This window comes from Emys orbicularis, chromosome 12, assembly GCF_028017835.1.
Source record: "Emys orbicularis isolate rEmyOrb1 chromosome 12, rEmyOrb1.hap1, whole genome shotgun sequence".
Taxonomy (NCBI): domain Eukaryota; kingdom Metazoa; phylum Chordata; order Testudines; family Emydidae; genus Emys; species Emys orbicularis.
Genome location: NC_088694.1, coordinates 36,867,222 through 36,891,869, shown reverse-complemented (window position 1 = coordinate 36,891,869; position 24,648 = coordinate 36,867,222). Strand labels below are relative to the sequence as shown.

The 24,648-nt window shown below is 44.0% G+C and overlaps 2 protein-coding genes across 2 annotated transcripts; both read right to left on the bottom strand.

The window, feature by feature from the left end:
• Positions 1-1,137: 1,137 nt before the first annotated feature.
• LOC135886109 (olfactory receptor-like protein OLF3) lies at positions 1,138-2,103 on the bottom strand. The gene has a single exon (XM_065413985.1). It carries the CDS (start codon positions 2,101-2,103, stop codon positions 1,138-1,140), a length of 966 nt encoding a protein of 321 aa, XP_065270057.1.
• Positions 2,104-6,886: 4,783 nt separating this feature from the next.
• LOC135886108 (olfactory receptor 10A5-like) lies at positions 6,887-7,756 on the bottom strand. The gene has a single exon (XM_065413983.1). It carries the CDS (start codon positions 7,754-7,756, stop codon positions 6,887-6,889), a length of 870 nt encoding a protein of 289 aa, XP_065270055.1.
• Between the last annotated feature and the right edge of the window lie 16,892 nt (positions 7,757-24,648).

Genomic DNA, 24,648 nt, shown 5'->3' with positions numbered 1-24,648 from the left:
CCCAACACATGCCAGCATAGCTCAAATTATGTGTTTTGATTTGTTTGTATGTGTGATGCCCCTTGTAAAGGTTGACCGTCTGGAGAAAAATCTCTGAACAGAAGGGACCTTTGGTCTAATTTACTATCTAGAAGGGATACAGGACTAGAGGGACCAGCCATCTAACCCTGCATGTAGAAAGGATATGGAGTGGCTAGGGCTGTTCTGATCTGTTACCTAGGAAGGAACCAAGACTAGATGGACAATTGGTTTTTAAGCAGGTATGTAGTATGAATATAGGAACAGATGGACCATTGATCGGATGCAGTGCATAGGGGTAAGGCTTTCAGACAGGATGAACCAATGCTCTTTTCTATTAATAGAAAACATAAAGGAATGGATCAACCATTGATCTGATCAAGTATGTAGACGGGATACAGGACTAGATGGACAATTGTTCTGGTCCAGACTGTTGAAGGGATAAAGGAATGGATGGACTATTGATCTGGTCCAGAAAATAGAAAGGATACAGGACTAGAGGGACGATTGTTCTGGTCCCCTGTGCAGAAGGAATGCAGGGATTGATGGACCATTGTTCTGATGTAGCAGAGCAGGAGTCTGGATTCCAAATGGGATGGCCCCATGATCTGTCACTCACTGTCAGGATCTGGGATAACAGAGACCTCTACCTCCCTACTGTTGGGATTCCCTCCAACTCTGGAGGGGGAACATTTTATCCAGTTCTCTAGAATCCAAAAAACTCGGTTCAAATCCTGACATGGCCTTGAGGTGTGTTTAGTGGCATTTCATAAAGCTACACCTGAGGTGATCAGGCTCAGGTATAGGGATGGGTTAGGGTGCACCACAACTCCAAAGGACATAGTCTGCTTTAGAATATGTATATAATCTGATAAACAATTAACACAAGTGCATTACATTCTACATTACATCACAGACTTCATGATTGGCTTACTAATTCTGTGGACCTATCCCTGCACTAGAAAATGTGCTAGTAAGCAAAGCTGCAGCTGCAAGCTTATCACACATTTACTCTTCTTCTTACTATTTCTTTATGTATGACGTACATATTATTTACAAGGCCACTTGTGAATTCCTGCTTTGACCATTGTTAACCTGTTTCCTTACATCTGTTTTCTTTCATTGTTCAGGCAAGGCCTGTACTCCTACATCCTTACCCATCATTTTCCTCAAGGCGCATATCACCTCCTTGTTCCTCAGGCTGTATATGATGGGGTTGAGCACTGGGGTGACAGTGATGTAGAAGACAGAGCTTGTTTTGAGCTGCCCCACAGAGGAGCTAGACCTGGGTCTCAGGTACATTGAAATCACTGTCCCAAAGAACAGGCTGACCACGACCAAGTGGGAAGAGCAGGTGGAAAAGGCTTTATGCCTTCCTGCAGTGGAGGGGATGTTCAAGACAGTGCCAAGGATACGAGCATAAGAGAGGACTATTAAGGAAAGCGGGCAGACCAGTGTGAACACACAGCTCACGGACATGACTATTTGTGCCTGGCCTTTCCCAGCACAGGCCAAACTCACCATGGCTGGCATTTCACAGAGGAAATGGTCTATATCCTGGTGCCCACAGAAAGATAGCTGGAAGGTGGACATGGTGTTGATGGCAGAAACTAGGAAACCTCCCGCCCAGGAAGTGGCCACCATGGCAATGCACCCCCTCTTGGCCATGAGGAGCGGGTAGTGCAATGGGAGGCAGATGGCGACGTACCTGTCATACGACATAACGGTGAGGAGGAAGCACTCTGTTATGCCAAAGGCGAGGAAGAGGTACATCTGGGCCATGCAACGGGCCAATGAGATGTCTCTGTGCTCTGCCAGGAGGTGGGCCAGCATCTGGGGCAGAACACTTGAAGTATATCCAACCTCCAGGAGAGACAGATTGGCGAGGAAAAAATACATTGGGGTGTGGAGGAGAGGGTCAGACCCAACCAGGAGAACGGTGAGGAGGTTCCCAAGAAGGGTCACCAGGTAGAGGGCGAGGAATGCCACGAACAGGGCCAGCCGGACCTCTGGATGACTGGAGAGTCCCAACAGGATGAACTCCTGGGGCATAGAAGTTTGGTTGCCTTCTCCAGTCCTGTTCATTTTGTATGCAGGAGTAAAGGGGAAAAAGGGAATAAACATCATCAGCTATCCGAGAGACAAGGTGGGTGAGGTAATCTCTTATTGAGCCAGCTCCTGTTGGTGAGAGAGACAAGCTTTCAAGCTACTTCAATAGAAGTGGGACCAGTAAAAGATATGACCTCACCCACCTTGTCTCTCTCATTTCCTGGGACCAACACAGCTACACCACTGCAAAATAATCGAAGGTACTGATCAGCCCCCCGTCCCCCCATTACCACAGCATTGGAGCACCTCTTCATCTTTGCAGAATTGACCCTCCACACCACCCTGGATGCAGGGCAGTGCTATTATCCACATTGTACAGGTGGGAAACTGAGGTACTCATGGTATGTCTACACTGCATTGTAAACCGGGTCTGTGGGACCCAGTCTCATGGAGTCAGTGTTTCCAAGCTCACGCTTGAGTGTCCACACTGCATTGTAAGCTTGGGTTTACAATTGCCGGAGCAGGGTCTCACAGCCATGCTAGCACATCCATAGGGACTGCATAGACCTTCTTACTCGGGACTTCAGCTTGAGCTGCGTTCACATTGCAAAATGACAGGGCTTGGACCTGAGTCATGGCAAGACTTATGCTCTGACCTTCGTCCCTAGCAGGCTCCTAGGACTCAGATTCTGAGTGCTTCCTGAGCTGAATCAGACTGGTTTCTGTGTGGATGGAAACGGGGATGGGGCTCAAACCGGAATCAGAGCTTGGGCTTAGGGTGTAGTGTATACATACCCAGAGAGACTAAGCAGCATGCCAAGGGGCATGGAGTCATAGAGTTTAAGGCCAGAAGGAACCACTAGATCATCTGGTCTGACCTCCTTGATCACAGGCCACCAGCACCACCCAGCACCTGCACACTAAACCCAACAACAGAATTAGACCAAAGTATCATTAGGGAAATCATTAGGAAAGGGATAGATAATAAGACAGAAAATATCATAATGCCTCTCTATAAATCCATGGTGCACCCACATCTTGAATACTGCGTGCAGATGTGGTCACCCCATCTCAAAAAAGATGTATTGGAATTGGAAAAGGTTCAGAAAAGGCAACAAAAATGTTTAGGGGTATGGAAACGGCTTCCATATGAGGAGATATTAATAAGACTGGGACTTTTTGGAAAAGAGATGACTAGTGGGGGGGGATATGATTGAGGTCTATAAAATCATGACTGCTGTGGAAAAAGTAAATAAGGAAATGTTATTTACTCCTCCTCATAACCCAAGAACTAGGGGTCACAAAACAAAGTTAATAGGCAGCAGGCTTAAAACAAACAAAAGGAAGTATTTCTTCATACAATGCACAGTCACCCTGTGGAACTCTTTGTCAGAGAATGTGGTGAAGGCCAAGATTATAACAGGGTTCAAAAAAGAACTAGATAAATTTATGGAGGGTAGGTCCATCAATGGCTATTAGCCAGGATGGGCAGGGTTGGTGTCCCTAGCCTCTGTTTGCCAGACACTTGGAATGGTTGACAGGGTGTGGATCACTTGATGATTACGTGTTCTGTTCATTCCCTCGTGGGCACCTGGCATTGGCCACTGTCAGAAGACAGGATACTGGGCTAGACGGACCTTTGGTCTGACCCAGTTTGTCTGTTCTTATGTTCTTATCACAGCCCTTGGGAGACTAGGCAGAAAAAAGGAGGGACCAAGGTGCTCCGTGCCCAAGACCACTGAAATGGCAGGGAACTATTAAAGGAAATATACCCAGAGGATCCCAGTAAGCGACCCGCACCCACACACTGCAGAGAAAAGTGAAATTCCTGAAGGACACAGCCAATCTGACCTGAGGGGGAAATTTCTTCTCAGCCCCAAATTTGGTGATTAGTTAGCTTCTGAGCATATAAGCAAGAATCAGCTAGCCAAGCACCTGACAAATCTCCAGCAGAGCAGAGGCGGTAGCCCATGTTTTCTAAACCCCTTACTAGTATCCTAGCCAAACAGAATGTCACTAGTGATTTTCATAGGCATTTTTTGATAGTCTAGATCCTGCCCAATCTGTCCTGCCCATCTGAAAAGGAGGGTGCCTTCATTGCAGCAACTCAGTGATATTCAATAGAACTGACCTGGCATGGGAATAATTCCTTTGAAGGAGAGAATTTGACAGAACTCCAGGAATTAAAGAGAGAACAGAATCTGTGTTGTAGGAACTTTTAGGGTGTTTTAGCTCAATTATTATTTTAGGATGGTGGCAGCCTTTTGCCATCTAACACAACCATTGAGCTTCCAAATATTACAATTTAAAAATTCAGTTTGTAGGCTAGGATTTTCAGAGGAAGTGAAGGGGGTTACGCATCCAACACTGAAGAAATTCAATGGGACATGAGTGCCTAAATTCCTTAAGCTTCTTCAAAAATTATTCCCCTGTTATACAACGCTAGCACAATGGGGCTTTGGTCTCTGACTGGGGTTCCTATCACCACCCCTAGAAATAAAATGAATATTGTTATACAAGGCACACATTTTAAGGAAATGTAACAAAATATCCATTGCCCCCAGAGAAGATGTCAGTATTTCTTACCTCTGGTATCTGGATTTAACCTAGTGAAACAGTTCTTGGGGTTGCAATAAAACTGGCACTGGTGGTCATCTGTGTTGATGAGGACTGTTGCAGTGGTGAGATGGAAACAAATTTCTCAGTTGTCATGTGTGTGGCTTAGATACAAATGTTTAGGGAGAAATCTAGAGGGATATACTTCGTCCTGTCTTTCAGGGTGAGTTAGAATGAATTGTGTTGTGTTTCAGTAAAAAAGAAAAGACATATTCCCTGCTGTAGGGATGGGTGGGCAGATACTGTAGGACTAGAGCTCCATACAAACACATAGGAAGCTCAACCCCCAAATTAACCAGCTTCCCAAACATGCATCCCGTGCACAAAGAAAACATGCGAGAGAATTTATCCCTGGCACCATCTGTGGGGAGCTCTACTTCCCTTGAGACTTCTTTTAGCATGAATAGCCAAAGGAATAAATTACTGACTCATTCCCTGGCACCTGGAATGTTTGGTGTGAGTCGCAGAGTTGACATGAGCAAAAATGTGCACCAGAGAGTTTATTTCTGTCATAAAGTCGAGCCACAGACGCATTTTTTTAAGCCAACCTCATCAGTTTTGAGGGCCGCTGACTCATGGTGTTAGAGCATTTGGGGTGGGCAATACCCACTGGGTTTGGCAGGGGGAACTGAGTCAGTCAGCGAATGAGGTCCTGGGTGAAGTGGGGGGTGATGCATGTGCAGCCCTCAGAGATAAGGGAAAGGCATGGGAAAGGCAGAGCTGGGTAGGAAGGGGCCAGGAGAGGGCAGAGGAACGGTGGAAAAGCGATAATGTTTTGTGAACTGTAAATTGTCCCTGTTTTTAATTTTGAGAGATGCGGGGGGGGAGGAGGAGATGAGGGAGTGGGAGAGAGAGTTGTTTCCTCTCTCTTTCTGCTTCTCCACCTCCCCTCCTGGAAAGAATGTTTCCAAGCTGGATCCTTGATCTCCACTATAACGTTACCCCTTTTGTCCTGAGTGGACAGCCAAAAACTCAGGGTCTTGCAGAGTGTTCCAGTTAGGAGGTATTGATGCTGCAGTCTGCTATCCTTGGTGAAATCCTGTTTATTTCCAAAAAAAATGTACCAAGTCCTGTTTCCCCAAATACGGGAGGAATCAAATGACGAGAGACAGTGTCCTTGCCCACAGACCCAAACCTTTTACACCTGGAATGCTGGGAAAATACAAACTAATCATTTCATCACCCTGCAGATTATTACTATTTATGATTTGTGTTGCAGGAACTCCTAATGGGTCCCACCATGCTAAGGGATCAGGGCTCCACTGTCCCAGATTGTCTACAGACACAATCCCTGGCCTAAAGCTATCTGAGGCTCAGATTTTGAAAGGTGCCTAAGCAATTTGAATGCCTGATTTCCATTAAAATGGCTGTGATATGGACATCCACTGGGGTGACCAGATAGCAAATGTGAAAAATCGGGACAGGGGATGGTGGGGTAATAGGCACCTATATAAGAAAAAGCTTTGAATATTGGGACTGTCCCTATAAAATTGGAACATCTGGTCACCCTAACATCCACAGGTAACATTTAAAAAAAATTAAACCTAAATAGGCAAGGCCTAAAAATGGCAAAGGGTGGGGGGGAGAGAAAGGGAAAGAAAAAAAATTGGGATTGTCAAAGGGGACTAAGGGAGTAAGGTTCAAACAAAAAAATGTCAAAAAATTATTTAAAATTTTGAAAAAAAACTTTTCCCATTTGAAGATTTTCACTGAAAATTTTCAATTTTTGGACTAAAAAAAATCAAAGCAATATTTTGTTTGTTTTTGAATCCCAATTTTCCATGAATTTTGTTTTTCAAAAATGAAAAAAACAATTCTTTTTGAAACATTATTTTTTGGATTTCACATGCGCACACATTTTCCTTTCATCCTCTCACCCCAATGTTCAGGGGTTGGGGATGGCTGGAAAGAAGGAAGTATAAAAAATGGTGTGTGGGGGGAAATCAAAAATCCAAAAATTGAATATTATTTTTTCTAAGTTTTTGAAAACAGAAACAAGATGTCTAGAAAGAAAAAACTAAAATTACATATTTTTGCATTGAAAAAATTCATTGAAGTCAACCTGGTTTTATAGAATATTTTGATATATAGACTATTGTGTTTTTCTTTGAAAAAAATTGTTTGATAAATATTATGACTACCTCTACTGGAATTCTAAACCATGTTTCCCCCAGGTCCCTTTCAAAATGCAAACAGAGAGTTTTTAGGAAAACAAATGTCTTTTTAAGGTTCTCCTCAGAGCCTCTTTTACCTCCTTGTTCCTCAAGCTGTAGATGATTGGGTTTAGCATAGGTGTTATCACGGTGTAAAACAGAGAGAGGAACTTGTCCCGCTCCGGGGGGTAGCTGGACTTGGGCTGTAGGTAGACAAAGCTAGCAGAGCAGTACAAGAGAGTCACCACAATAAGATGAGAGGAGCAAGTGGAGAAAACTTTATGTCTGCCCTCTGCCAATGGGATCTTGAGGATGGTGCATATGACACAGGTGTAGGACCCTGCTGTGAAGAGCAAGGGCAGGACAGTGATGAGCAAGCTGCTGGCTAGGATTGCAACTTCATTTGGGGACGTGTTGACGCAGGCCAGCTTTAGCACTGGAGGGAAATCACAGAAGAAATAGTCAATCTGATTAGGCCCACAGAACGGCAGGCTGAATATCCCAACTGTGTTTCCCAGTGGTATGAAGACGCCACACAGCCAGCAGACCAGCGTCAGCCTGATGTACACCCCCTTGGTCATTTTGGCCGTGTAGTGCAGTGGGTAGCAGATTGCCAGGTAACGGTCGTAGGACATGGAAGCAAAAAGGAAACACTTGACTGTACCAAAGAAGAGAAGGAAATACAGCTGTGCTGCACAGCTGGCAAAGGAGATGGATCGATCCTCCGAGACGAGGTTGGCCAGCATCTTGGGCACGGTGACTGAAGTGTAGCAGATCTCCAGGAAGGACAAGTTCCTGATAAAGAAATACATGGGGGTGTGGAGGGCTGGGTCCACCATCGTGATGAGAAGAATGAGGCTGTTCCCCACTAAGGTCAACAGGTAGAGCATGAACAACAGAGAGAAGAGGAGAATCTGCATGTCCCAGTGGTTAGAAAACCTGAGGAAAATGAAGTATGTCAGGTTGGTCTCATTCACTCTTGGAGCCCAAGCGGGAGATGTCATCTGGGGGGAAAGAAATGGAGGTCGGCTATGTTGTTAACTGACACAAGGACAAAGCCTGCTTCTGGTACCCTTGCTCACACTGCCTGGCACCTTTCTTCTGCTAACGGGACAGACTTTCTGCTAACAGGACTGTCTGGTGCCTTTATTTTGCTAACGTGACTTTCTTGTGGAACTGTCTGCCACACAGTAAGATTCAGGCCAATAGTTAGAGAGGTTAAATTTAAGAGATTACCCCAGTTTCTATAGAAAGACATCGCTAATGGTTACTGTGACCCAGGGACCTTTGGGTTCCAACTAGCGGATAGCATAACAAGGGCGTAGCAGTTTACAGGATCCCGAGGGTCTGGAATTCCCATAACAATAAACCAAAGGGCTGTATGCAAAGTCTCTACCAAGATCCAGTAGTTTACTGGGTTATCTGGATAATATTTAAGAAGTTCTGTGTCTATCCTGGAAATTATGCTCTTCAATCTTGAAGTTAAAAGCAGGTCGCCAGGGGGTGACAGGGCTTGAACAGATTCTGTTCAGGCAGGGAGTAGGAGATGCTTATCTCTGTCTGGTCTGGTGTGTATCATGGCTTATCTAGGATAAGTCCTTGCTCCAAAGGGTGTGCAGTCCAAATAGAAAAGAGAGACAAATGGCGGCAAGGGGGAACAGCCTGCAAATGACCAAGGTCACAAAGCAGATCACTGGCTCACAAAGGAAGTCTTTTTTTGCAGACAAAGCCACCAAATAATCAAGGTTGCAAAACTGACATAAGATTGTGACGTCTATAGAAAGGAAGCCACCTCAGGAGGGGTCTGGTTTGGGAATGAAGGTCTAAGGACTGTGATGATATATCTGGAGTTGCAAGGAGAGAAAGAGAGACAGTATTCTTCACTGAGGGGACAAGCGGAGAGCCTGGCTTCTTTCGGGCACTACCTACCTGGCTTGAAAAATGCTGGTGAGCAATACTGTAAGACCTGACAGTAACTAAATAAGTAAGGCTAGGTTGTAGGAGGTCTGTTATGATTTTATTGCACATGTAACCATTCCCACGACTTCTACTTGCGATCATTTAAACCTCTTCTCTTTGCTAAATAAACCTCTTCTCTTTGCTTGTTTTCACAATAACTATATCTAAGTGCTGTGTGTTGAACGGGGAAAGGAAACTGAAGGGAAACTAGCAAGCTGGGGTTTGCTGTTTCTCTGGGAGCAGCAGGTCTGTGAATTCTGTGGGTATCCAGTGGAAGAGAGGCTGATCACTGCAGAGGGATGCTCAGAGGGCTTGAGAGATGGTGTGTGCCTGTCGCTTACCTGTACTGAGGAAGAAAGTGCCTGGAGGGGAGTGTTTATATTGCTTGTGGCTGGAGGGGATAGGGAGCCAAGTCCTGGCGAGAACAGATGAGGCTTCCAAATGCTACAGTCAGGTGGCAGCGAGGTGCCCCCAGGAGCACCCCAGTTACCTGCTCTGTAGCACTATTCACTCACAAAGAACAATGCACTTTACAACAGTGGGTTAATGCCATCTATGTGTGGTCCTGTGACTGGAGCACATTGGAAAGAAGTGTTCTATTTTTGGCTTTACCAATGGTCTGCTTTGGTATCTTGGCCACTTCCCATCTGTTCCCCCCCGCCACCCTTTGTCTGTCTTGTCTATTTGGACTGTACACTCTTTGGAGCAGGGACTGTCTCCTACTGTCTGCTATGATACCGTTGCAAAAATGGCAAACGGTTCTGGGGTGTGTTAACAGGAGTGCCATCTGGAAGAAAAAAAGAGGTAACTGTCTGGCTCTGCTCTGCACTGATGAGACCTGAGCTGGAGCACAGGATGTGGTTCTGGATGTCACACTTTAGGTAACACAGATAAGTTAGGGAGAGTCCAGAGAAGAGCAACACAAATGCTAAAAGGTTTAGAAACCCTGACCTATGGCAAATGATTAAATAAACGGGGCGTGTTTAGTCTTGAGAAAAGACTGAGGAGGGACCTGATAACAGTCTTCAAATACATTAGAGGCTGTTGTAAAGAGGACGGGGATCAATTGTTCTTCTTTTCCTACTTTCAAAGGATCTGAAGTAATAGGCTTAATGAGCAGCAAGGGAGATTTAGGTTGGATATTAGGAAAAACTTACTTATTCTAAAGGTATTTAAGCTCTGGAACAGGCTTTCAAGGGAGGTTGTGGAATCCCCATCACTGGAGGCTTTGAAGAAGAGGTTGGACAAACACTTGTCAAGGCTGGTCTAGGTGCACTTGTCCTGCCTCAGCATTCGGGCCTGGGATAGATGATCTTCCGAGGCACCTTCCAGCCCGACATTTCTCTATTGTGTGTATGTACAGCACCTAGCACAATGGGGCTACAGTCTCAGTCTGGAGCCTCCACCCAATCCAACCACACAGATCATTGTATTGTACAGATGGGGAATCAAACATACCAAAGTAAAGTAACTTCCCCAGAGTCTCACAGCAAAATAATGGTAGAGGCACAGAATGAATCCCAATCTCATGGCTCCCAGTTCAGTGCCCGATTCCAGGGACTACACTACCATCTCTGAGAGCAAGAAAAGAAAAAGAAAGAAAACTTGTTGAGGGGGCATGTAAACCAATCTCTTTCTCGTCTTCTCAGCAAGCCTAAAGGTACAACCTGCACAAAGTTAGGGGAGTAAAAGAACAGCCAATTGGGATGCTCTGCTTGGACCTGTTATGAATCGTAACTTGAGGCATTATCTGTTGTTCAAGGAAACAGAAGGACTTACCCCTTTAGCATCTGGGCATCTCTCTCCCCTGGCTTCAGTTTTGAAACCCAGATTTATCAGAGCTCTGCTGGGCCTTTGGGGACGTAATTCACGCAGCAAGGAAGACATTTGTCTGAAGAATTCTCAGAACCAACAACAATGCTCCTGTCCATTATTTCTTTTGGGTCTAATTATGAACCTTAATGCCTTTGAAAATGGGGCACTTCGGGACATTTTACCCTTAATTCTAACATTCTTGCATTTGGTTTGTTAATGAAAATCTGGGGGGGAAAATGCATAAAAAAACCCTCACATTTTCCAGCCGGTTCTGTTCCACACTCTATTTGAGTCAAGGTGCTTGTTCCGCTACCTTACCCAATCAAGCCATGTTCTTCAGAAGGAAGAAGCCACCCCAATATGTTGCATACTAAGTGAAGGTGCATTTCAGTGGGATCCAGGAGACTTCATGCGCTAGTCTTACCTTTATCTGTAAAAGGATTAGGCCTCTCTCATAGCACCCTCCTCCTTCCTAGGGCACACGTTGGTCTTGCTGGGCCAGCTCTCTCCCTGGGGTTCATTCTGTCTGAGATTTGAAGCTGCTTCAGCAGGGCAGAGGCTGTTGCTTTAGTTCAGCCTTCTTAAACAAATCCTAATCAAACCCATGCCGACCCTCCCCTCATAGCAGCCTCCTCCTCAGATCTGTCTCTCACACCAGTAAATTCAGTAACAAGATTTTCCTCTCTCTCACCTCAGCAATAAAGGCTCCTAAACAGACTTCCCTCCTGTCTGTCTGGTATGCTGTAGCAGTTCCTCTCTGGAAAGCTGAGGGGGCAGCAGCTCCTGGCAGTGCTCCGAATGCTTAGCTGCTGGAGCTTTCACAAAGGGAATTCCAGTTTCCAGTCTCAATTCCCTGCTGCCCTCTTTTATAAAGGACAGCTTGCTATGGTCCAGCTCTTTCTCAGGTGCTGTGGGCAGGGCTACTCAGTTAGCCAGCTCCAGAGGAATGGTATCCCTCATGTTTCCACAAGGCATTGAGGGGGTTTTACTAGTGGGGAAGGCCTCAGACCCTGCCTTAGAAGAGCATCAAGGATCAGCTTCCCCCGCACATGTATTTACTAATCATGAAATGCAAAACTCCAAAAGGCCACCCCAGCAATGCTGGGAAAAGATCCCAGGACCCAAGTCTCAGCCTTTCAAGAGGTCTATGCCAAGTCAAGGGAAGTTGGGTGGCTATCCCAGTTAGTCACTTTTGCAAATCTCTGCCTTTTTTGCACCTGTCTACATCTGTAGGGGCCTAAATAACTTTGTAGATCTGGCTCACCTCTCTGAACAACCCCTGCTCTAACCACTGGACCCTCACCACCACCTCCAGGGTTCCTAACATCCAGCATTTAGCTGCTCTCTAGCAAATACCTGTATGATCCACTAAGAATGCATGTGTCAAGTACTCCTCTAATGGCTGTCCACAGAGGGCTAGACACTAAATCTTTACCTTGAGTGGTACAGGTCTGTACTGAGAACCTGAAAATCCTAGATTCAAATCCTGCTAAAGACACATGCAAGTCATCCTTATGCCTGCACATGATGGAACTTGCTTCTCCAGTTTTCTTCTTAAATCCTGGTATATTTAACTCATACAATGAGAAGACAGTGTGACGTTACACCCCATATTCTTCATAGAAATATGGTTATGATATGAATATGGCATAACTAAGATATACTTTATGCAAGATGGCTCATGTAAGATATCACTGGAAAGGTTATGATTTACTGAATGTGATTATCTAATTTGTATGCATGTATCATTTCTGTATATGAAGTTAGGAATATTGACTATGTAATAATTACAACTGTGTGTGTACTTGGAGGGAATTCCCATCAGACAGTAGGCAATCCTCCTGAATAACCCATTTAAGAAAGACAATAGAACTCTGAAGATACTAATCTCCCACCTTCATGAGGTGCTTCCTGGGATGCTGCATTGACACTACAAGGTCAGGTGATAATGTTACCTGATGAAAAATACCCCCTTGGACACTGCTGGTAATTTTCCACTGTAAGGGGATGGGGATCCAACAAAGGATTCCCATGTTAGGTAAATCCTTTTTAATGGCTGGGGAGGGGGTTGATCTGGATTTTCTTCCATTGCGTACCCAAGAAGAAGGACTGCTGAAAGAACCTGAAGTGACAAAGGAACTAACCTGAAGGGAAAGGTAGGGGTGAGTCCAGACTGAGACCGGGGTCAAGTCTGAAAGAAGAGCTAACTGGAACTCTAAGCTACTGAAACTATTCAAGTTGCCTAAAATACCATTTAGGGTGAAGAATTATTTCTCTAAACCGGTCTCTTTAAGATCGTAAGCTTAATATGCGTATTTTGTTTTATTTGCTCAGTAATCTGCTTTGTTCTGTTTGCTATCCCTTATAATCACTTAAAATCTGCCTTTTGTAGTTAATAAACTTGTTTTGTTTATTATTAAACCCAGTTTGTGCAATTTGTAACGTGGGGGAGGGAGGGGAGAGAGGTTGTGCATATCTCTCTTCACATTGAGGGAGAGGGCAAATTTTTATGAGCTTGCACTGTGCAGCTCTTTTTATACAGTGCAAGACAGTATTACTTTGGGTTTATTCCCCAAAAGGGGTGTGCATGTCAGCAGGGCCGGCTCTACCATTTTTGCCGCACCAAGCCAAAAAAAAAAAAAAAAAGCTGCCTGGACTGTGCCGCCCCAAGAATGGATGGAATCCTGCCCCTTAGCATGTGCCGCCCCAGGTACGTGCTTCCTCCGCTGGTGCCTGGAGCCAGCCCTGCATGTGAGTGCTGGGTGAATCCTCTCACACAGAGCTGACTTCAGTCTGTGTCTGCAGCTGGGTGTGGCCCTACCTGTATGTGTGTGCTGCAAGAGGCCGGAAAGCCTAATTCAGCAAAACAGGGAGAGGGAATCCAGGCTGGTGGAGCAGGAGGGGCTCAGTGAAACCCCAGTACATCAGATGGCAACCCAGAAGGGGGGTCCAACCCATTATAGAGGTGTAGTGGAGCAGGATAATGTGCACATCTTATTGCTCTGAGACACTGGTGGTGATTTTAAGTGAGTTTTAAGAGTGTTGGCTAGAGAATAGACAATATGGTTACTGGTTTGTTATTTTTTGTTTGCTTATTTTAGGTAAGGGAAGTAGAGGCAGAAAAGCCTCAAAATGAGTGAAAGTGAAGCTACCAAAAAGTTGGAGCGCCACAGGTTACAAGTAGAAGAAAATGAAAAGATGCATAAGAGACAAATGGAATTGAAACAGATGGAAATTGATGAGAAAAAGGCTGCACATCAGAGGGCCCTGGAACTGAAAGATAAAGAAATGGAAGCCCATAAACAAGCCATGGAGCTACAAGCCCAAGAAGAAGCAGCCAGGCAAAAAGCTGCCCTGGAACTGAGGCAGCTAGAGGCTGATTAAGACATGGAGGCACAAGCAGCCAGACAAAAAGCAGACCATGAGAGGGCCATGGAGATCCAGAGGCTAGCCTTTGAGAAGAAGGAAAAAGAGAGAAAATACAAACTGGCTGTAATGGAGTGGAAGAGACAGAATCCCACACCAGGGGATCCCATCTCTCCGAAAATCCACAAGTGGGCATGGTTGTGCCCTCCATACAACAAGTCAGGTGACATTGCTGAATATTTCATCACCTTTGAGAGGTGGTGTATGCTCCATGTGATTCCTGAGGATCAACAGATGACCACTCTGGTTGCAAAGTTGTCTGGGAGAACTCTGGATATATTCAATAAGATACCCAATTAGTGATGGTTCAAGCTATGGTAAATTTAAGGAATTGGTTTTAAAACAGTTTCAGATTACATTTGAAATGTATAGAGTAAAATTTAGAAACATTAAGAGGGGGGCTGTATTGAATAATGTGGCTTATGTGAACCAAAATGTGAGATTTACTGGATAAGTGGGTGAGGGGAAAAGGTATTTCAAGCTTTGAAGGAATGTGTGATTTGGTTGCTCAGGAACAGTTCCTGAATATGTCTAATGATGATGTAAAACAGTGTTTATGGGATAAAAAGGTAGAAACGGTCAGAGAACTTGCAGCTTTTGCAGGTAATTTTGAACAATCCCAAAAACCTGTTAGGAATAAGTCACAGGCAGAGAGTTTAAGTTTGGTGGGAAGCAAGGTCACCGCTTTACCCTGGGAAGAGGGAATCCAGGCTGGTGGAGCAGGAGGGCTTGTTAGTCTATAAGGTGCCACAGGACTCTTTGTCGCTTTTTACAGATCCAGACTAACATGGCTACCCCTCTGATAAATGAAAACCGAGTGCATCAGGTGGACCCCAGAAGGGGGGGTCCAACCCATCACAGACAGCCTTCAAAGGAGTTTTATAGTTTAAAAAGTATAATGTATGGAAAGTTGGGCAACCAAACTCAGGTGTTCCACTTTTCATTCTTCCAAGATTCTGATTGTTTGTGTCACACACACTGACAGATTTGAAGACTGAAAGTTAAGACCACAGTGGGAAACTCTAACCCAGAGGTCTCAAAGTCCCAGCCCGTGGGCCATCTGCGGCCCGAGAACCTCCTCGCTGCGGCCCGCGGAGGAGAGGCGCATGCAGCCACGCTGCCAGCAATGTCTGCTGCAGGCGCTGCCCCCTGCAGCTCCCATTGGCTGGGGGAGAGGAACAGGGATACCATCACTAGTCGCCGGGCAGAGTCAGCCATGGAGGCAGCATAATTAGTTGCTGGGCAGAGTCAGCCATAGAGACAGTGTCACTTTTTTCCATAATGAATATAAACAAGTCAAAATACCGAACACAAATATCTGATGCACACCTTGCTGCGATCCTGAAAGTTTCAACTGCTCAGTCACTGAGGCCAAACTGACAGAACTGAAGCATTGCCAGGTGTCTGGCAAACACTAAAAACTCTCTGGCAGGCAAAGAATTGTATCAAGTTCTATGACAGTTTTATTATTTCTACGAAATTCGAAATAAAAATATAATATAAACGTTTTCTTTTCTGAACATCATCTTCAGTGACATTATTGGCCCGCTGAGAGGATTTGAGGACTGGCACTGGCCCTAAGGTAAATTGAGTTTGAGACCCCTGCTCTAACCCCATAAACTGAATGGTGTTAAACTCCTATTAAGATGATGTCCATGAGAATCAGGCCCTTTAGCGGTATGCCCATGTTTTTTGTTCCTTTCGTATTGGAATGTAAAATAGTAGAGGCATTATTTCCCAAGGGTGGGTCTAACATGATTAAACCACCTGTGCTCTTATAGACTGGGGCTGTGTGAAGTCAGTGAAGAGACTATTCTGTGTTTCAGGGGCAGGTAAAGAGTTTTGTATTTTGAGGGAGCCATAGCAAGGCTAGTTATGTGTGGCATTATCAAAGGCCGTTAGGCATGCTTAATAGCATTAAGCACCTATCTCCCAACAATATTCAAAGGACCCTAATGGTTCAACGGATTTCAGTGATTTGAAAACCACTGTCAATTTCTGGGAACTCCATTCTAGTGAATATGTAGCTGCTGTTGTATTGTCTTTATTTGAATTTCACACATTGTTATAGCGTCCTGATTCAGGATAAGGAAAGGATTCCACAGGGATCCAAATCTCATAGTAAAGGCAGTTTCTTTCTTTCTTCCTTCTCTTGGTGCTGAGGCCTGCTAGGTGGGTCAGAACTCTAATCACTGTAGCCTCAATTAGTTCATCCAGTGATGGCTGGTTGAACAATTAGATAATGAGAAGGAGAGATTGGGAGAAGTAAGGAACTAATTAGCCCTCAACTGGCTAAGCTGATAAAAGCCAGGAAGGCAGTGCTCTGCGGAAGAGGAATAAGACTAGGGCTAGCTGAAGCTAGACTGGCAGAGTGGGCAAGATAGTGAGATTTCTTTTCCTCCTGGAGCTCTGGTAAAGAGGGACTGACAGATGTAGAGAGTTAACAACTGTGGTGTTGCACTGTACTTGGGTTGGTGGTAGGGTTTAGAATAAAATATAGACTGAACACTAAAAGAAAGTGGGTCTGAGCAGTTTCTGGGGCATTAGAGGATGGAGATGGAGCATCCCGTAGTCTTTCTTTCTCATATTTTGGTTTGTAGAAGTAATATAAAGGGCATCCATGCACATGTACCTGGCATCTTTGATCTAACTTAAAAATTAGAGCAAGCTGGCTGGGAAATGGAAATTCTGAACTGGCTCTATGCTGAGGCCTGGAGGGAGTAGAATTGACCGGGATCCGTAGAAGTGCAACTAGGTTTGAGTTTATAACAGCAGGGGGTGTGGCCTGTAACTCAGAAAAGTTGGCAATGAAGCACAAGTGTTGGGATGAAGGGGAATCTGGAGTATGTGTGCATGAAGCCTGCAAGGGTAGTGAGGCTTCATTTCTGTATCAGTCTCTTATATGTCTGTTTAGTCCAGGAGAGGATTAAGAGAGAGATCACCTGTGGTGAAACCAGCAGAGCGTGTAGAAACATTTTTGCTTTTTTTTTTTCCTTCTAAAGAAAAACACCGTTGTTGTTGTTTTTTTTAAGAAAGAAATTTTCACAAGCAAAAGAAAAATAAAATTGGTTTTTTTCTTGAAAAGCTTAAAATATAAAAATGCTTCTTGTCTGAGGAACCAAACTATAACATTTTCAAACCTACATATATATGCATGCAAGGGCCTGTCCTGGGTCTGATAATAGTCAATATTTTAATTAATGACTTGTATAATGGAGTAGAGAGTATACTTATACACTTTGTGGATGACCCCAAACTGGGAGGAGTTCCAAGCACTTTGGGGGACAGGATTAGAATTCAAATGAACTTTGGTAAAGAGAACTGGTCTGAAATCAACAAGATGAAATTCGGGAAAGACAAGAGCTGTGCACTACACTGATGAAGGAAAAATCAAACGCACAACTACAAAATGGGGTATAAGCTTAGACCAGCCCTAATTGAGAGTTTAATGAGAGCTCTGCTCTCATGGCCACTGGAGGGGTGAGGAGCTAACGGGGTTTCTGAGTCTTCGATCACAGCAGCTGTGCACTGTGCATAAGTAACGGGAATGAGTCAGTGGAACCTGTAGAGAAACAGAAGCAGGCAGCCGGTCTCGGGACGGTGCTAACGTTCCTAATTTGGAGTTGAGCAAACAGGAGCTGCCTGCATGCTGTTTTGTCCCTGGACAAAAGGAGGGGGTTTTGCCCAGGAAATCTGCAGGGAAGCATGTGACACTTCTGAGAGAGGGGTGGCCTAGACTCAGCATCCCTGTTTCAAGGCTGAAGCGTCCCTGCCATCACATCTCTGCACTCAGTGGCCCCTAGGAGCTGGATTGAGTGCTGAGTTTATCGGTCTGTGTTATAATTTACAGCCATGGTGCCAAGGGTAATTGCATCTTCATTTCTGGCAGCCCTAGCAGTGCAATCCCCTCTGCTTTGGAAGTGTGAAACCCCCCGCCCCCAGGCAACAGCCAGAAGAGCTGAGTGCTTGGATTACCTCCACCACCTGCCTCCAAACCCATGATCTACCCAATGCTAGAGACTCTAGGGACTGGCGTAGCAGGCCACACCCAGCCATAATGCTTTCACATTAAAAGATGCATTCACAGAGATCACAACTGGATGCAAAGCAGTTGCTACCCAAAAATTATATTCAAATGCTGCGTCCCACAAGGAGGCAGAGTTAAGGCTGTGTAGGCATATAGACCTACATGGGGCCTGAGTGAATTACAGCTTCAAACTGAGTTTGGATGTTAGCATGAGCAACAGGCCCCAAAAGCATGTGAACAAAAAAACCTGAGCTCATGAAACAAGACAAAGGTTGTTTGTTTTAAACTAGCAGTGACAGCGTTAAACAGCATTATCTTATTTAAGGTTTGGTTTGCGGGAATCAGAATTAAGAAAATATGGTTGACTGGGTACCTGATGCAGTCAATGGTTAATTCTATATGGTTTGATTAAAAAGAAATGCTTAGTCCAGTGGTTGGGAGGAAATATGGCAAAATAAGATAAGAATAAAACCTTGAAGAGAGAGGCCCGGTCATTAATTTTGCATTGACCCAGGCAGAGGACAGAGTTCAGCCCTAATTGCCTCCCCTGGCATTAGCTAAGGTCCAAGGACCAACAACCACACTGCTTGTTTGTTATAGCGCAGTGGTTTTCAAACTTTTCAGGCTGCGTATCCCTTTCCAAATAATGTCATCTACTGCATACCACCATCTGAGATAGGGTCATAATATACCTATGAAAACAGAGAAAAAGTTCCGTAAGGGATAATTGTCTGCCATTTCAGGATTTTTCTCCCATACCCCTGACGAGACCTTGTGTACCCGAGTTTGAAAACCACTATTATAGTGTGCAAAAGACAAGGTTTAGTGGAGGTTTCTTTGTCAGAATTTTTCCTTACCCCTCTGTCACATCACAAAAGGAAGGTATTGTCTGATCCGGTTATGAGCCTTTGGCCAATGCTTATAACTATTACTGCTACTTATAACTATCATAAGTGCGCCTATGCTTGTATTTGTATTTTGCATGTAATCCATGCACTGAGTGGCCTTTGGACCAATAAAGAACTACCTGTGTGGAAACTGAGTCATGGAAAACCTTAATATACTTATCAGGAAAAATTATTTCCAACAGGCTGCATATGCTAACTTGGACAGGAGAGCAGTATAGTGTGTAGCTTGGTCATTTTTTGAATTTTAAGGACCTAACCTTGCAATTTCCTGCTCTCAGGTAGTTTATCTTTTGTTGTGAGATTTACAGTTACATCATCAGATGAAATCACCTTCCGTTAAGAACTGAGATTAAAACAAAAAAAAAAGAGTTACAAAGAGTGAAAGCCTTCCCCTGACCTCAGTGCACCTGTGGCCAGAATGCAGCTTCATTTAAACATTGAATACAAGTAAAAGGAGTCTATTGGTGTTACTGCCAACATTACATACCTCTCTCAGGCAGATCTGGGGGTAGGTATACAGGCGGTAAACCATCTTATGTAATTGCATAGCAGGGATACAGTTGCAGAGCTTGGAATAGAATCAAGGCCTCGGACTTCTTGACTCTAGTATCCTACCCACTGGTCCATGCTGCCTATCAGTGTCTTCATTTTCGATGGATAGATAGATGGATGATGCCATGTGTCTAGTGGGTAAGACACGTGGTTCCATTTTTGGCTCTACTACTCACCAGTTGGGAGACGTTGGGCAACTCTTTCTCCCTGTCTGGGCCTCTGTTTCCCCCACACATGAACTTTGTCGATTTTGCATCTTTCGATTTTTAGCTCTGGAGGGCTGTGAATGTCTCTTCCTGCATGTCAGGGCTAGTGCAAGGAGACTGTTATCTTGGGGCCCTTCTCCTTCATATTGATGTAAATCAGGAGCAAAGGAGTAATTTGATTGTCCTAAAGTGTGTTAAATGAGAGGAGAATAAGGCCAAGGACAAGTAAAACAACAAGTTTATTTTTCAAATTTCCAAACTGACCAGCAGTGGAGTTTTGGGTCTGTTCTTGTCTAATCCCTAACAGCTCACAGAAAACTAGCTGAATTCCGATCTCATTCATTTTGTGGCAATCAATAATAGCCAATGATTAAAAATGATTCACATGGGCAAGGTGGGGCATGCCAAACCACTTGCTCCAACCAAAGTTAAGCTTGGGCATGCCCTATCATACAAAGGTCAGAGTTAAAGCTGCATGTGTTGTACTACACAAGGGGGCAGAGTTAAGGCTACACATTATCTATCACAGAACATTTTGACCAGCCCAGTTTTATGTTTTGACATCATATGTTTACCTTCTACCCAAACAAAATACAAACAACACCACAGAGTCTCAGAAGGAGTAAGTATCTTTCCTAAGTCCCCTTTCCCAATGTACTTTCTAGAACCAATTTTATACATCAGGAGGACCACATGGTCAAAGAAGGAAATGGCAACTGTCTTCTTCCTAGCAAAGAGAAAATGTTTTCCACAGCTGCAAACAAAGGGCCCAATACTGCAAGAAGCTTACTGTTCTGAGTTCCCATTGCTCTTAGTAGTCCTGGCTTTTGGTAGGTTGGCCTAGACCCAAAGCAAAACTCCACAGCTCAACAACCCTACAATTTGACTGCTTTGGAATGCTTTCCTGGGCTTCAAGACACATAAGACAAGGCCGCATTCTTCATGCATTTGTCAGAATGGATTGAGGATCTGGCCTAGCAATACCTCCATTGTAAACCAGGATAATACTACTGGGGTCAGTGATGCTAATTTCCCTCTTGCTTGTCCCAAAGTAAATCAGGAGTAACTCTATTGCAGTAAATGGGCTTGAGTCTGCTCTTACTCTAATGTAAATCAGGGATAATTCCATTGGAATCCCAGAGTCTGATTCTGGACTCATTCACCCCAGCGTGAATCAGGAGTAACTACAATGGAATCAATGGACCTGATTCTTCTCCTACTCACTTGAGTGTGAATCAGAAACAACTTAGTTAACATTGAAAGGCTTCTATGCTCATTCATCCCAAAGTAAATCAACAATAACTCAACTGAAGGCAATGGTCCTGTTTCTTTTCTCAGTTGCTCTGGTTTGGAATTAGGCTAAATCTGCTAAAGTCAGTGGCCTAGTTTATCTTCTGCGTCCATGCTGTGCTTTGCATAGCACCAGTGATTTTGTGGGAGGATGGAAAGATGGCTGCAAGATGTTTTTATGACTGTTTGTTCTTTGAGCCAACTTGGAGGTTTATTCAGGCCTTGTTTCCACTTAGAGTACCCCCAAGGCTGCTCTAAGTTCCACCAATGTGCTTATGGGGTCGAGGGGCCATTCCAATAACAAGGGATCATTGGGGGGTTAAAAAAGACTCCTGAACAAACCAGCTGTCTCCAGTTTCCCCTACACCAGGGTCTGGCGTTCATCCTATGCAGGGGGAATACACAGCAGGCTGATTAAACTGGTTTAATGGGTGCTTTGCACTGCTGGAGTGGTGAAACAGGGCTGGAGTAGGAGTTACACTGATTTATATCTGGTGTAAATGAGTGACGAATCATGCCCAGTGAGAAGTAACCTCCCATCCCTTCTCCCCATATTTCCAACCTGAGCTCAGTTTGCAATGTGATTTGAAGGCTGTTCTTATCTCATTCCTACCAATTCATACACAGCAAGAAAAGACTAATTAATTTTAGCTCTCATTCGTTTTGTAACAATCAGTAATCATTAGTAATGAATAAAAAGGCACACTCTGCCACTGGATGGCACCAGCATACCACACCAAAGCAAAATAATCATGGAACTGTCTATTCTGTTAATTACTAGTTCTAGAATGAAATGCTTGGGAGATCATCTCCCAAAGGGGAAAAGTGCAGATGAATAAAACACTGTCATCCTGCCAGATTATCACAGGCACACTTTGGAGTCAATGAAGATGTTTCAGATATAGGAATGGAATCTCTGGTCTGCAGTGAATTTCAAAAGCATTCAATAGCTATGTGCAGATAACCTGATATTTCAGTAAGTACCACTCTGTAGTTAATTGCCTTCTTCCCATTTGCTAATACTGTGACCGCATTTCTAGGAACACATGAAAGGTTCAATCCTGCAACACTTTGCGTGTGTCTACACTGCAGCAGCAGGTAAAATTTCCAGTTTGGGCAGGCAGACCCATGCTAGCTTTGATCGAGCTAGTGTGCTAAAAATGGCAGCTGCATGGGCGGCCCTGAGCATCTACCTTGGCTATTAGCTGGGATTGTACTCAGGGTGGGTAGCTATTTACAACTCACTAGCTTTGTCAACGTTGGAAATTACTCCTCCATCTCCAGTCTAAACATACCTTTAAGGTATGTCTCTACACTGCAAAATTAGGGGTGTTCTGAGCTCAGGTTAGCTAAACCATGTGAACTAACTTGGATTAAAACAGCAGTGAAGACCCAGCAACTTGACTCTTAACTCAGGTTAGGTGCACATGTTAAAGCCTATAGAGGAACCTTCAGTTGGACTCAAACCATTAACCCAAGTTAAAAGCCAAGTTGCCATATTTTGACTACTATGTTAAACCAAGTTAGCTAACAAAGGTTAGCTAACTTGAATTAAGAACACGCTTTTTTTGCAGTGTAGCCGTACCATTATAGCTGTTGGATTAATTCTGAGAGCAGTCTCTAAAACGCAAAGTTACTCATGAGTGTGTTTGTGTTTGCAACAATTCCATTTTGTGACACCTTTCAAGGTTTCTAAGTTTGTTAGTGTTCAGCAATAACAAAACCTTTCCAGTGTTTTCACAAAATGCATTGTGTTGGAATGTCTGGTTTCGGATTAGAAAGATCAGGTTTTGAATTCTGGTTGTTCTCTCTTGTACCAGGAGTGACCGGAGAGCCCTGTTCCTCAAAACCCTTCCCAGTGAAATCATTGGCAACACCGATACACCTCTGCAAACTGGCGTTGACAAAACACCGTATTTTGATGACATTTCATTTAGTAAAAAATGCCCCAATTAGCTATAGTTTGTTGGATTATGCCCCATACATGTAAAATTATTCCTAAGCATCCATGGTGTTACAATTGGGCTCAAAAATTGGGCCCGAGCATGTCATTATTATTATTGTTTATTATTTACCTGATATGAGAGAAGCAGCAATTTGCTCACTGGTGGGGATCTGCTAAAACCTGATTCTCTGTCTTAAACAATTTACGGCATCCATCCTGAAAATATTTACCCAGGTAGCTAACTCATATCAGCAGTCTTTGGAAACCCCAGGAACAGATTTTAAAAGGTGCATGTAGGCAATCAGATAACCCATGTAAATAAAATGAAGGATAAAGAATAAGAATAAGAGCCTGATTCATGCAGGACATCTACACATCAGAGTTAAAGTTGTTTGGGTGTTATAACTGTGCATTTCCTTGCCTTAACATATTTGGATTCCTTTTAAGTGTAATCTTAATTTCCTAGTGTAATTTACTTAGTTTGCAATGCTTTTGGGGGGGGATCATTATAATGTACCTGTAATTTTTCTGCCCTGAAATTACTGATATATAGTCTGAATCATAATTCCATATTAAGTTATTATTATTTCAAATATTGTTTTGAAATAGTGAGAAAATCTGCACTTTCTCTCATCTTAATAATCATAATCATGAGAGGTTGAAATGATCTACCTGCTTCCACTGTTTTTTGACCAGTGTAACTCCAATGACTTCTCTGAAGTTTCTAATGATTTACATTATTGTAAACGAGGAGATGCAAGCCATATACTTGGTCTGAGGCCAGAACCTGAGCTACTAGAAACCAGTGTAGCTTCACTGGAATCAATGGGCCAGACCCCCAGCTGGCATATATCTGCCAGAGCTCCTCTGGAGTCAGTGAACCAGATGGTTCATTCATTACAGTGAATGAAGCTACACCAGTGTGAACCAGTTGAACATTGAGCACAGAATATTCAAACACACCACACACAAAACCTCCAGCCGCATCTTTGTCGCTGACATTCGAAACAAAGAAAGAATATATAGAGGAAGAGAGGGTGGGAGAGAAGACTTTTTTCAGCCATAACTCTGCTTATCAAAATGACATTACCACAGCAAACCAAACTCAGCTTTTCAATACAGCTGTGCAAAACAGAATGAACCCCATTCCCTTCAGCAATGAAGTGTGGACAGAATCTGCCCGGTACAAAGTAGGTGCAGAATGTGACCTCTCTTAAATAGGTGTGAATGTCTGTACTAGGTAACATGGAGGAGACAGCCAGGTTCCTCCACAGGAACATATTGTATGAGCTGGGGTTGGAGTAAGTAGTTCTGCATGCCCCACCTTGCCTATGTGGATAGTGGAGGTGGAGTTCACCATGGCTCCTGTCTTCAGCGGTCAAGTAGACACATGGGTTGTCTCTTTCCCTATAACCCCTCAAGGCCCAAAGAATACTTGACTAGAAATTCTATAGGCCAATCTCATATAATTTTGTGCCTGACTTGTGGGTGCCAAGATACCATGTTGATAAATGAGAAGGAGAAAGAGAGATTAAGAGATGGTGTATGAAGATAGATAGATGGTGGTGAAGTGGTGCTGGTCTCAGTATATTAGAGAGACAGGGTGGGTGAGGTGATATCTTTTATTGGACCAGCTTCTGTTTGTGAAAGAGACAAGCTTTCGAGCCACACAGAGCTTTTCTTC

What these genes read in the sequence shown, in the direction of transcription:
- LOC135886109 (XM_065413985.1), bottom strand. Translation starts at nt 2,103, where the DNA reads ATGAACAGGACTGGAGAAGGCAACCAAACTTCTATGCCCCAGGAGTTC.
- LOC135886108 (XM_065413983.1), bottom strand. Translation starts at nt 7,756, where the DNA reads ATGCAGATTCTCCTCTTCTCTCTGTTGTTCATGCTCTACCTGTTGACC.